The 12450-nt window shown below is 48.8% G+C and overlaps 1 protein-coding gene across 1 annotated transcript in view; it reads right to left on the bottom strand.

Moving 5' to 3' along the window:
- The window catches only part of FAH (fumarylacetoacetate hydrolase), a 39958-nt gene extending 31634 nt beyond the window's left edge, over positions 1-8324 (bottom strand). Inside the window, exons 1-3 of the mRNA XM_003356648.4 lie at positions 8040-8324; positions 3001-3111; positions 333-454 (exon numbers count right to left, since the gene is read on the bottom strand). Of these exons, the coding sequence (XP_003356696.1) occupies positions 333-454; positions 3001-3111; positions 8040-8120 (314 nt within the window). The 5' untranslated portion in view covers positions 8121-8324. The remainder of the gene's footprint in view (positions 1-332; positions 455-3000; positions 3112-8039) is intronic.

The following is a 12450-nucleotide window of genomic DNA, read 5'->3' as shown; positions in this document are numbered from 1 at the left end:
GCCGCTCTCCTGCTTCTTTGTTCCACTCTAGGAAACGGGCTAAATTAGCCCTGCTCTGGAACCCAGACATGGACACGAATGATGCTGATGAGGAATGGCTGAGTGAGCAAGGGCGTGGGCCAACGGGCCAGGCCTGGACTGGATACCCCACTCCAGGCAGAGAGGTAATCTCATTTGGCCCAGAGACATCTCACCAATATGCAGCCCAGGCAGGGGCTAGATGAGCCAAGGCAGCCAAGAAGTGACTAAGAATGTCCTCGATTAGCATGCTGTCCTCTTCTGCCCAGCCAAGTGCCCTTCATTCCACCAGCCAAGGTCCATGGGCTCCTTACCGCTTCCGAAGTTCTGTGTCATCTCTGAGCCTGGCTTGGCTGGCAGATAGTAGGTTTTGCAAGAATGCTCTTGCTTCCTTCCAGGCAGCCTGGCCCAGGCCCATGAAGCTGTTAAGAGTTGGCTAGGACCAAACACATGAAAAGATGCTCAATATCACTAATTATTAGAGAAATGCAAATCAAAACTACCATGAGGTACCACCTTACACCAGCCAGAATGGCCATCATTAGAGAGCCTATAAACGATAAGTGCTAGAGAGGGTATAGAGAAAAGGGAACCCTCTCACGCTGCTGGTGGGAATGTAAATCGGTGCAGCCACGATGGAAAACAGTATGGAGTTTCCTCAAAAAACCTAAAAATAGGAGTTCCCATTGTGGTTCAGCGATTAATGAATCTGACTAGCATCCCATGAGGACACAGGTTCAATCCCTGACCATGCTCAGTGGGTTAAGGATCCAGCATTGCCAAGGCTGTGGTGTAGGCCAGCAGCTACAGCTCCGATCTGACCCCTAGCCTGGGAACTTCCATATGCTGCGGGTGTGGCCCTAAAAAAACAAAAAAAATAAAAATAAAAATAGAATTACCATATGATCCAGTAATCCCACTCCTGGGCATGTATCCAGGAGAATACCATGACTTGAAAAGAAGATGTACCCCAATGTTCATTAAAGCAACATATACAATAGCCAAGATAGGGAAGCAACCTAAATGTCCATTGACAGAGAAATGGATAAAGAAGATGTGGTACATGTATCCAATGGAATGTTACTCAGCCGTAAAAAGAAAGAAATCGTGGCATTTGCAGCAACATGGATGGACACAGCAATTATCATGCTAAGTGACAGTGAGAGACAAACATCATATGATATCACATATGGAATCTAAAAAAAGGATACAAGTGCACTTATTTGCAAAACAGAAACAGACTCACAGACTTTGAAAAACTTATGGTTACCAGAGGGGACAGGTAAGGGGGAAAGAGGGGTGGACTGAGGGTTTGGGATGGAAATGTTCTAAAATTAGGTTGTGATGATGACTCTACAACTATAAATATAATAAAATTCACTGAAATATTTTTTTTAAAAAAAGAGAATGAAAAAAGTTTTTTAAAAAAAGGAGTTCCCATCATGGCTAAGCTGTAACGAACCCAACTAGTATCCATGAGGATGCAGGTTCGCTCCCTGGCCTCACTCAGTGGGTTAAGGATCCAGCATTGCCAGGAGCTGTGGTGTAGGTAGCAGATGCGGCTCGGATCTGGTGTTGCTATGGCTGTGGTGTAGGCCAATTGGACCCCTAGCCTGGGAACTTCCATGTGCTGCAGGTGCAGCCCTTAAAAAAAAAAAAAAAAAAAAAAAAAAAAAAAAAAAAAAAAAAAGAGTTGGCTAAAACTAAGACAGCGAGGAAGAAAGATCATACATGGGAAGCCCTTTGTGCTACCTCTCTGTTGACAGGAGAGGCTGACCAGCTTTCTGACGCCCTGAAATGAGAGATGTGTCCAAAGGACCTGGCACATAGAAGGTGCTCAATAAATACCACCTTCTTCCTGATCCACAGAATGGGACGATGCCCTTCAAAGCACCCAACCATTCAGAGGGGAGTAAATTCACGTCCATCATTCATATATGTGGGCTTCAGGCTGACGCCTAAATGGTGGTAACACAGAAGCACTGGGCCCAGCTGTCCATTCCTCTCGGGCTGCATCAACCAACCTGGAGGGCAGGGCTCGTGGTTCCCTCCCTTGGAGGGCCCAGCAGAAGCCTGGAACAGGCAGACGCTCAATCAACTTAAAATAAGGAAATGAACCAGTTACTGGAGAGCCTCACATCAGAGACAATCAGGAAAGACCCAGGACTGCAGAGAGCCTGACACTATTCTCACCTAGGAAGCCATCCTGTGGTGTCTCAAGCCTGCCCCATCTCATCCAAACAAAATTCCTGGGACCTCTGAAGTTACTACCTTCATCAGAAATGGAAGGCAGGAGTTCCTGCTCCATCTTGGGCGCCCTGGAATACAGGTTCGATCCCCTGCCCAGCACAGTGGGTTAAGGATCCAGAATTGCTACAGCTGCAGCCTAGGTTGATACTACGGCTCGGATTGATCCCTGTCCTGGGAACTCCATATGCCACAGGGCAGCCAAAATAGAAAAAAAAAAAAAAAAAAAAAAAAAAAAGATGAACTTCCCATGCTGGCCCAGCAGAGATGAATCCAGCTAGAATCCATTAGGATGAGGGTTTGATCCCTGGCCACATTCAGTGGTGTGGGGATCTGGCATTGCCGTGAGCTGTGGTGTAGGTCGAAGATGCAGCTCTGGATCCCACATTGCTGTGGCCGTGGTGTAGGCTGGCAGCTGTAGCTCCGATTCACCTGCTAGCCTTGGATCTTCCATATGCTGCGAGTGCGGTCTTAAAAGAAAAAATAAATAAATAAATAAACTAGAAACAAATAATGTAGGGAAGGCGGGATGGCAGGAAGAAAGAAGAAAGAAAGAGAGAGAAAGAAAAGAAGGAAAGAAAGGAAGGAAGGAAGGAAGGAAGGAAAGAAGGAAGAAAGGAAGGAAAGAAGGAAGGAAGGAAGGAAGGAAGGAAGGAAAATAAATGGAAGGCAACAAGCACTTTCTTGGTGGCATTTGCACTGAGATCCAGGACAAGCCATGTCACAGTGTCCTACCTGATCAAAGACATCTTGGTGTTTGGAGAGGACAGGCCCAGTGAAGAGGTGCTTTATGACACTGAGGTCCAGGATCTGGTCACCAATCGCCACGCCGATCCTCGGTCTTGACTGGGAGAAAGATGGTATGGTCAGAGCTGGGGAAGCCTCAGCCAGGCTTGGCTCATTTACCTGGGAAGCGCGTCTATTTAAGAGCATACACGTCCCCATTTGTTTATTTATTTACTTGCTTTTTCTTTTTTTTCTTTAGGGCCGTACCCACAGCTTATGGAGGTTCCCAAGCTTGGGGTCTAATTGGAGCTGTAGCTGCCAGCCTACACCACAGCCACAGCAACGCGGGATCCGAGCAGCATCTGCAATGTACACCACAGCTCACAGCAACGCCGGATCCTTAACCCGCGGAGCCAGGGATCAAACCCGCAACTACATGGTTTCTAGTCAGATTCGTTTCTGCTGCGCCACGACGGGAACTCCCAAGTTCCCGTTTGGATGGCCCTCCATGGAGAGGGGCTGAGGAACTGGATCCTTAGCACCATACCCCAGCTCCCTTTGCCTCTTAAAGAACTGAAACTGCCCCTGTGATCTCTGGCCAGGGAGAATTTGGTGCCGTCTCCACCTCTAGAATATGAAGGGAATGTTCTATGTTCCTTGAATGGAAAATAAATCAAACACACCTTGTGGTGGGGCAGTTGCTAGAAGCCTAGTCCAAGCCAGGTATCCAAGCAAAGTCCCCAGTAAAGTTCCTCAGGTAGCCCTCAGGTGAGTGCCCCTCGCCCCAGGCAACTGGATTACTTCTCAGGCTTAACCCAGGCGTTCCCTCGGGGCAATTCCTTTGCACAGTTCCAGGGAGTTTAGACGTCAGGCCACTGGCTGGCTCATCTCCAGCACGTGACTGCTCATTTCGGGGGCCATCTCTCCATGCATGTCAGCCCCTGGGACCAGAGGTAGACCAGAGCCTCACTCTCACCTGGCCCTGAGGCCCCAGGCAGACCCCAGTTCCACTGCTGGCTCCCTGGGCCTCAGTCTCTGCCCGGCTGGAATGTGTCAACAGCTGTGACAGGCAATGAGCTGGGCTACCTGGCCCCCAGTGTCTGCCCACTCGGGGGTTGTGCAAGGGCAGACCCTCGGGCCATTTCTCTGCCCCTGCCCCTGCCCTAACACCCAGCAGAAGGTAGGAAGGAGCTGACAGCACTGAGCAGCCTCCAAGCCCTAATCACCAGCACGGCTACCTGTTTCCTTGGCTGCAAGCAAAGGCAGAAGCGGCCCTTGGATCCCAAACCCTGACCTGAGGACCTGAGGGAGTGAGCCCCTCTATTTCAACTGTTGGGAGTCTTCTCTTCCGTGCTAGACTCAGGACCCCTGAGGTCCTGCCTACCCCGTCATTCACCATCCTTTCACTTTGGACAAGCTCTCGGGTCTGCCTGCTCAGGGCCTCGGGGTCCCATGTATAACTAGAGGGAAATAAATTAGGAAGAGATAGCCCATTTGTCTAATTATGAGAACCCATGAGCATCACCTCTGCATTTTTTTTTTTTTTTTTTGGTCTTTTGTCCTTTTAGGGCCACACCCATGGCATATGGAGGTTCCCAGGCCAGGGGTCAAATCAGAGCTACACCAGAGCCACAGCAACGCCAGATCCGAGCTGCATCTGCGACCTACACCACAGCTCACAGCTCACGGCTCACGGCGACACCAGATCCTTAACCCACTGAGCGAGGCCAGGGATCAAACCCACAACCTTATGGTTCCTAGTTGGATTCATTTCTGCTGCGCCACGATGGGAACTCCGCCTCTGCTTTAGAACGTTTGGTAATATCCCACACAGAGTGGCCCAAAGGAAAGCTTTACCCACCTCCCAGCTTGACAAAGAGGGAAAAGCATGGGGTTAGGGAGATCACGGGTGTGGAGTGCAGCCCCAAATCGGCCTCTTAATGGCTGTGAGACCTGGGACAGGATTCTTGGCCTCGCTGAGCCTCAGTTTCCTCCTTTGTAAAATGGGGACAACAGCACAACAGCAGGATAGAGTGTGAATTCCATTAATGAATATCTGTAAATCTCTTGTCATGAGACCAGACACAGGGTAGACAAAAACACTTAGATAGAAACATGAATGGACCCTCTGCTTCACACCAGCAGTACACCAAGGCTGCAAAAGCACTGAGGGGTTAGGGAGAGACTTGCTTTCCACCCTCCAGAAGCAAAAGAAAGCACACAGTGTGGTGACAGATAAGAACTGTGGCTGGAATTCTAGGGGGAGCTCGTTCAGTGAGGGTGCTTAGGCAACGTCTCTCCGAGGAGGTGACATTTAAGATGGGTCCCAAAGAGTGAGAAGAAATCAGCAGATAGAGAGCAGGAAATAAAAAAAAAAAAAAAAAAAAAAAAAAAAAAGCGGAGTTCCCGTCGTGGTGCAGTGGTTAACGAATCCGACTAGGAACCATGAGGTTGCGGGTTCGGTCCCTGCCCCTTGCTCAGTGGGTTAACGATCCGGCGTTGCCGTGAGCTGTGGTGCAGGTTGCAGACGCGGCTCGGATCCTGCGTTGCTGTGGCTCTGTCGTAGGCCGGTGGCTACAGCTCCGATTTGACCCCTAGCCTGGGAACCTCCATATGCTGCGGGAGCGGCCCAAGAAATGGCAACAACAACAAAAAGACAAAAGACAAAAAAAAAAAAAAAAAAAGCATTCCAGAGAGAAGGAACAATATGTGCTAAGGGCCTGAGGGAGGAAACTGCTGTAGAATGTTCCAGAAACTGAAAGGCAACCAGTGTGGCTGGAGAGAGCAGAGAGCCTGGAAGCAGAGGCAGGGCTAGGACCACAGGGACTTTAACGACTTGGTCTTCGGCTCCAGGCTATTGCAGCACCTGCTCCTCAGGCTGTCCCAGTCTGAGGAGAGAGCCAGGATCTGCTCTACTCACCCAAGAGCAACCCAAGATGGAGGGAGGGTGTCTCGTGTGTCTTTGATCTCCAACTCCCAGCCCAGAGTCAGGCCCAGAGCTGGGGTTCATAAGCGTTCACTGAATAAAAGAATGAATAAAATGAAAACTGGATTGGGAGTTCCTGCAGCTCCAATTCGACCCCCAGCCTGGGAACTTCCATATGCTGCACGTAGGGCCCTAAAAAGTAAAAATAAAAAAATACAATAAAATAAAAGGAAAACTGGGTTGATTCGCAATTGTTCCCCCAAGACTATGAACGGCTGGCCACCAGCATGGAGGAGAGGAGGCTTTGCCTTGGCAACTAGACCAGCCTGGAGAGGCAGCCACCACCCTTGGAATGGCCAGTGATTGCAGCGACAGCTTCAGACACAGGCTGCTGCACTTGAAGGCCCTCAGCCTTCTGGAATGCCACCTCCCAGCCCTCAGCACTGGTTTCAGAGGACAGTGGTACCCAGAGCTCCCTAGGGGCTGTCTCTGCCCATTCTAACATGAAACAGCAGGAATGTGGTGTCAGAAGGCTACTACTAGCCACCCTCTGAGAGGCGTTCATTCCAGAGTCTTCTGGAAAAGCAATTCAGAGCATCCTACCCACCTCTCACAAGGCTTCTGCCTGATGGACTTGTGCCCCGAGGGAAGGCGAGGACACTCTGCTGAGGGCAGAGTGTCAGAGGCCAGCAGAGGGAGGGCTCCTCTCCAGCAGAGCACATTGGTTAACACGGTTAAGGTTTAACATGCGTCATTTGCGGACTTCTAGGAGACTGTTAACTTTCTGTGTTCTTGCAACATCTGGCCAGGCCTGGCAGTTGTGCAACCACACACTGAATCTTTTAGACCTTGGCAAATGCTGTACTTGAGGCCAATGATCACCCACGGGGGGCAGGGAACCCACTCTTCAGGAAGGGGCTTCCTGCTAGAAGCTCCATCTAGCCAACAGGGCGAAGCAGATTCTGGGCTTCTCTGCTTTACAGAGTGAATTAAGACTTTACCTTGAAAGTTGGGGGCAGAAATCTAAGCCAAAAATACAAATAAATCCAAGGGAAACTGCTTTCCCCACTCTGGGAAGCTTCTTATATGTTTGTTGATAAACTCCCAGTTTTCAAAGATTTCTTTCTGCCAAGCAGACTACACGCTCTAAAGCGAAATTTCCTTTCTCTGCCTCAAAGGGCTTCTGAACAGTGAGGGAGCCCAGGGAGCCCTGGGAGCTGCAAGAAGACCAGCTGGAGGCAAAGAAACTTGACTTCTTAGACTATTAGATCCCAAGGCACTCACCCCTCTGAGCTACTAAAAATATTGAGTTGATCAGTATTTCCTGAGTTCTAGGGTTAGGGACTAACCTGGGAGTTGAGCAACTGGCCGTATAGTCTCTGGGGGAAGGAAACAAAGCCAAATGACTTTGGGGTTGACTGTGAGTTCAACTCCTCTGTAATAATAATCAAACTTGCTCTGTTTGCCTGAGGAGGTGATTCATATGTTTTCTCTTATTTTGCATTTAATTCTCACATAAACCTGTAGAAACTGAGGCTGAGAGTTTCAATAACTTGCACATCTAGAGGTTGCCAGGAGGAATATGAATCCACCAAGCACTCTCCACGATCTACGCAAAAGAAAAAAGGTGGGAGTTCCCGTTGTGGCACAGCGAAAACGAATCTGACTAGTATCCATGAGGATGCGGGTTCACCCCTGGCCTTGCTCAGTGGGTTAAGGATCCAGCGTTGCTGTGAGCTTCAATGTAGGTGGCAGACTTAGCTCAGATCCTGCGTGGCTGTGGCTGTGGTGTAGACCGGCAGCTGCAGCTCCGATTAGACCCCTAGCCTGGGAACTTCCATATGCCCGGGGTGCAGCCCTAAAAAAGCACACACACACAAAAGGAATAAGGCCCCTGCCTCCACCCTACCTCCCAACGCACCCCCAGGGGTGAAAACGAGAGACACAGCTCTCAAGGCCCCAAATAGCACTGGGGATCTTCGCAAGAAGTTTCTAGCATAGAAATGACCAGCTCAACGTCCTGCTTTATCTGACCAGGGCGGAGCCACAAAGAGGAGTGGGGGTTCTGGGCGAAGGGGACGCCCTCCCTCCCGGCGCCCGGAAGCCGAGCATGGCAGCTCACGTTGCCTGTAGTGGAGAAGACGCCGTAGGGCAGGTTGTGGATAGGGAAGTCAGAATCCTCGGCCACAGGGACGAAGGACATGCTGGCGAGCACCGAGCAGAGAAGCTGGCTGCGGGTTGCGGGCTGCGGGCGATCAGCGGGCCGGGACTCGCCGAGGTGGTCAGGCCGGGTCACGCCCCCTGAGGACCCCGCCCCATCAGGCCCGCCCCACCAGAGTTGACCCCTTGACCCAGCAGGGCCCGGCCCGCCCTACCCGAGGGCTCCGCCTCTCCTCGAGCCCCGCCCCTCCACAAGGCCCGCTCACCAAGAGGCCCCATCCCCATTAGCCCCGCCCCTCCATGAGGCCTGTTTCTCCGCAAACTCCACCCCTGGACAACCCCTCCTCCCCCTCCCACTCCAGTTTCGCTCATACGCTAGCAGCCCCACCTCCTCATTGAGAGCCCTCCTCCCCGAGTCCACCTCCCAGGAGGCCTTGGTCCAGTTGCTGGTGCAGGGTCCTCGGTCCTACCGAGAGCGATGCCAACCTGGCATTTAAGGCTCTGCCGGGGGTGACTTCAGCCTCGTTTTCCCTCGGTTGTGTGCCCTGCTTTTCAGCTCAACAAAAGTCTTGTTGGTTTCCTGGATACAGCAGACACTTTGACGCCAGATGCTACCTCCTGAGCTGGAACATTGCTTCCAGTCCAGTCCAGTCTTTTCTGCTTTCATAAACCATGCTAATCTGTCAGCTATGGCACTTTGACTTTATCAGTGAAAGGATCATGCCTGTTTGGAAGGCTTAAATTAATGAAAATTAATATTCTAAAAAATATCACTCACCTGGGAGTTCCTGTTGTGGCTCAGCGGTAAGGAACCTGACAAGTATCCATGAGGATGTGGGTTTGATCCCTGGTTCTGCTCAGCAGGTTAAAGATCCAGGGTTGAGGTGAGCTGCAGTGTAGGTCACAGATGCGGCTCAGATCCCAAGCTGGCTGTGGCTGTGTCTTAGGCAGGCAACTGCACCTCCAATTCCACCCCTAGCCTGGGAACTTCCAGATGCCGCAGTTACGGCCCTAATACACACACACACACACACACACACACACAGCGTATGTATATATATATATAGATAGATTATAAAATACCTGTTTATTGCATATACCAGTGTTAAAATGACATTGGCAAGTTGTTTGATGTTGGGCAAGTTACTTAACCTCTTTCTGGCTCAGCTTTCTTCCCTGTATAAGGTTGATAAAACTTCCTACTTCACAGAGTTGATATGAGAATTAAATTAACTGTGGAGCACTTGCACCTGACATACAGAAATTCTAGGTGTTTGTGTGTAAAGATTAAAAGGGGAGACTGAGGAGTTCCCATCGTGGCACAACGGAAATAAATCAAACTAGGAACCATGAGGTTTCAGGCTCAATCCCTGACCTTGCTCCGTGGGTTAAGGATCAGGCATTGCCATGAGTTCTGGTCTGTGGTGCAGACGTGGCTCGGATCCTCTGTGGCTGCGGTGAAGGCTGGGAGCTGTAACTCTGATTCGACCCCTAGCCTGGGAACTTCCATATATCACAGGTGTGGCCCTAAAAATCAAAATAAATAAATAAATAATAAAAGGGGAGACTGAGAAAAAGAAAGAAGGGAGGGGAAGAGAGGGAGAAAAAAATGAAGGAAGGGAGCAGGAGAGGAAAAACAAATTCACATCTTTTTTTTTCTGAAGAACATATATATTCTTTATTTTTATTTATTTTTTTAATTGTTATTTCCCCAATACAAATTTTTTTCTACTGTACAGCATGGTGACCCCGTTACACATACACGTATATATTCTTTTTCTCACATTATCATGCTCCATCAGAAGTGACTAGACATAGTTCCCAGTCAAATCCACATCTTAATCCTCTTTCCAACACTGGTAACTATATAGCTTAAAGGATGAAGATTTGTGATCCACCTCTGACAGTAGAGTGTTTAGCTTTGGGCAAGTCAAACTCTCCAGTTATCAGTTCTCTCATCTGTAAAACAGAGGTAATAATAACACCTACTCTACGATTTTTGTGCTGGTCAAATGATGCCTGGCACAGAGTTGGTTATTAATTAACTATCTTTTTTCCCCCAGGGGCATCCAGCCAGAAAGCTCACCATTCCTTTGTTTCTGGATTTTGCTTTTCTTGATGAAGACAATCAGAAAAGAAGAGAACACAACTATAAAGGTAAAGTGGTCCGCACTAATTGAAAATATGTTTATCATATAAATGCAAATTTCTTAAAAACCAAGTAAAATTGTTCGGTTTTTTTTTTTTTTTTTTTTTTTTTTTTTTTTTTTTTTTTGTAATTTTGAGGGCCGAACCCTCGGCATGTGGAGGTTCCCAGGCTAGGGGTCTAATTGGAGCTACAGGGGCCAGCCTACACCACAGCCACAGCAACGTGGGATCCAAGCCGCATCTGCCACCTAAACCACAGCTCATGGCAGTGCTGGATCCTTAACCCACTGAGCAAGGCCAGGGATCAAACCCGCAACCTCATGGTTACTAGTCGGGTTCCTTAACCACTGAGCCATGATGGTAACTCCCAAAATTGTTCTTTTAAAGTGAGTTAAAATTATAAAATATAGGCTGCACATACTTATCAATACACAAAGTGGCATTTGAAACTGATTTTCAATTAATTTGCTTGGGAATTCTTACCACATTAGAGTCAAAAGTTAATGAGTTAATTAATGGATACACAAGCAGAGCTGACTGAAAATAAATTTGAAGACAAATTTAAGCCAGAATCCTAGAAATTATTTTTAAAGGACCTTTAAAGTTTGCAGAACCACTCCAAGGTTTGTAGAAATAGCCCCTTCCCTGGAGTTCCCGTCGTGGCGCAGTGGTTAATGAACCCGACTAGGAACCGTGAGGTTTCGGGTTCGGTCCCTGCCCTTGCTCAGTGGGTTAATGATCCGGGCAACGCCGTGAGCTGTGGTGTAGGTTGCAGACGCGGCTCGGATCCCGCGTTGCTGTGGCTCTGGTGCGTAGGCCGGTGGCTACAGCTCCAATTTGACCCCTAGCCTGGGAACCTCCATATGCCAAGGGAGCGGCCCAAAGAAATAGCAAAAAGACAAAAAAAACAAAACAAACAAACAAACAAAAACCCTTCCCTTCAAAAACATTTTAAAATGGATAATAAATAGAAGGACCTAAAAGAAAATAAGTTTTACGTTCTTTGGCTACACTGTCTTGCCCCCATCTCCTCTCATCCACTATCCTCCTCCTTAAATCAGATTAAATTATCTTCTTTCTTCAAGCATACATAAGTCAACTGCCAGTCCCCAATTTTTTGTTTGTTTGTTTGTTTTTGTCTTCTTAGGACCGCACCCAAGGCGCATGGAAGTTCCCAGGCTAGGGGTCTAGTCAGAGCTAATCAGAGCTACGCCTGCCAGCCTACACCACAGCCAGGCCAGATCGCTCACAGCAACACCGAATCCCCAACCCACTGGGCAAAACCTGGATCGAACCCACAACCTCATGGTTCCCAGTCGGACTCCTTTCTGCTGCACCACAGTGGGAACTCCCCCAGTCCCAAGTTTTCAAAAAGTTCCTCTCTGTCTTCCTTTCTCTGTCCTCACCTCTAAAACAGCTCTGACTTTTCAACAAGATCAGCAGTAAAGTGTGTACTAGAGAGCTTTTAATTAGAATAAAGTATTAAAATGGTGATTGACTGATATAAAGAAAGAAGGGGTGGAGGAGGTTCCGTTGTGGTGCAGCAGAAACGAATCCAACTAGGAACCATGAGGTTGCGGGTTCAATTCCTGGCCTCACTCAGTGGGTTAAGGATCCGTCGTTGCTGTGAGCTGTGGCGTAGGTTGCAGATGCAGCTCGGATCCTGTGTTGCTGTGGCTGTGGCCAGTAGCTGTGGCTCTGATTAGAGCCTTAGCCTAGGAACCTCCATATGCCACAGGTGTGGCCCTAAAAAAAGACAAAAAGGACAAAAAAAGAAAAAGAAGGGATGGAAAGGGGGAGGAGAAGGGAGGGGAGGAAAAGGAAAGAAGAGAAAAAATAGAAAGGACGGAAAGGAGGGAGGGAGCGAAGGAAGAAAAGAAAGGGTGAGTTTAAGGTTTGTGTGTAATCACTCTTGTCCAGTCTGCTAGAATTTTTGAAATAATGTCACAGCCAGGGCCCTGGGAGCACACATGAGTGTTATCTGTGCGGGTGCTTCAGAAACACTTTTTTTTTTTTCTTTTTTGGCTCCGGCCAGGGCAGGCAGAAGTTCCTGGGCCAGGGATCAAATCCTCTCCACAGCACTAACAATGTCAGATCCTTTACTGCTAAGCCACCAGGGAACTCCAAGGCACACTTTTAGCCAGGCAGAATGATCCCAGATCCTAGAGCAGTTACAAAAGTAGGCAGAAGTCAGGCAAGCCTAAATTTTGCAGCGCTAGACAGAG

The sequence above is a fragment of the Sus scrofa genome, chromosome 7 (assembly GCF_000003025.6).
Source record: "Sus scrofa isolate TJ Tabasco breed Duroc chromosome 7, Sscrofa11.1, whole genome shotgun sequence".
Classification (NCBI taxonomy): Eukaryota; Metazoa; Chordata; class Mammalia; order Artiodactyla; family Suidae; genus Sus; species Sus scrofa.
This window is presented reverse-complemented; position numbering and strand designations above follow the sequence as displayed.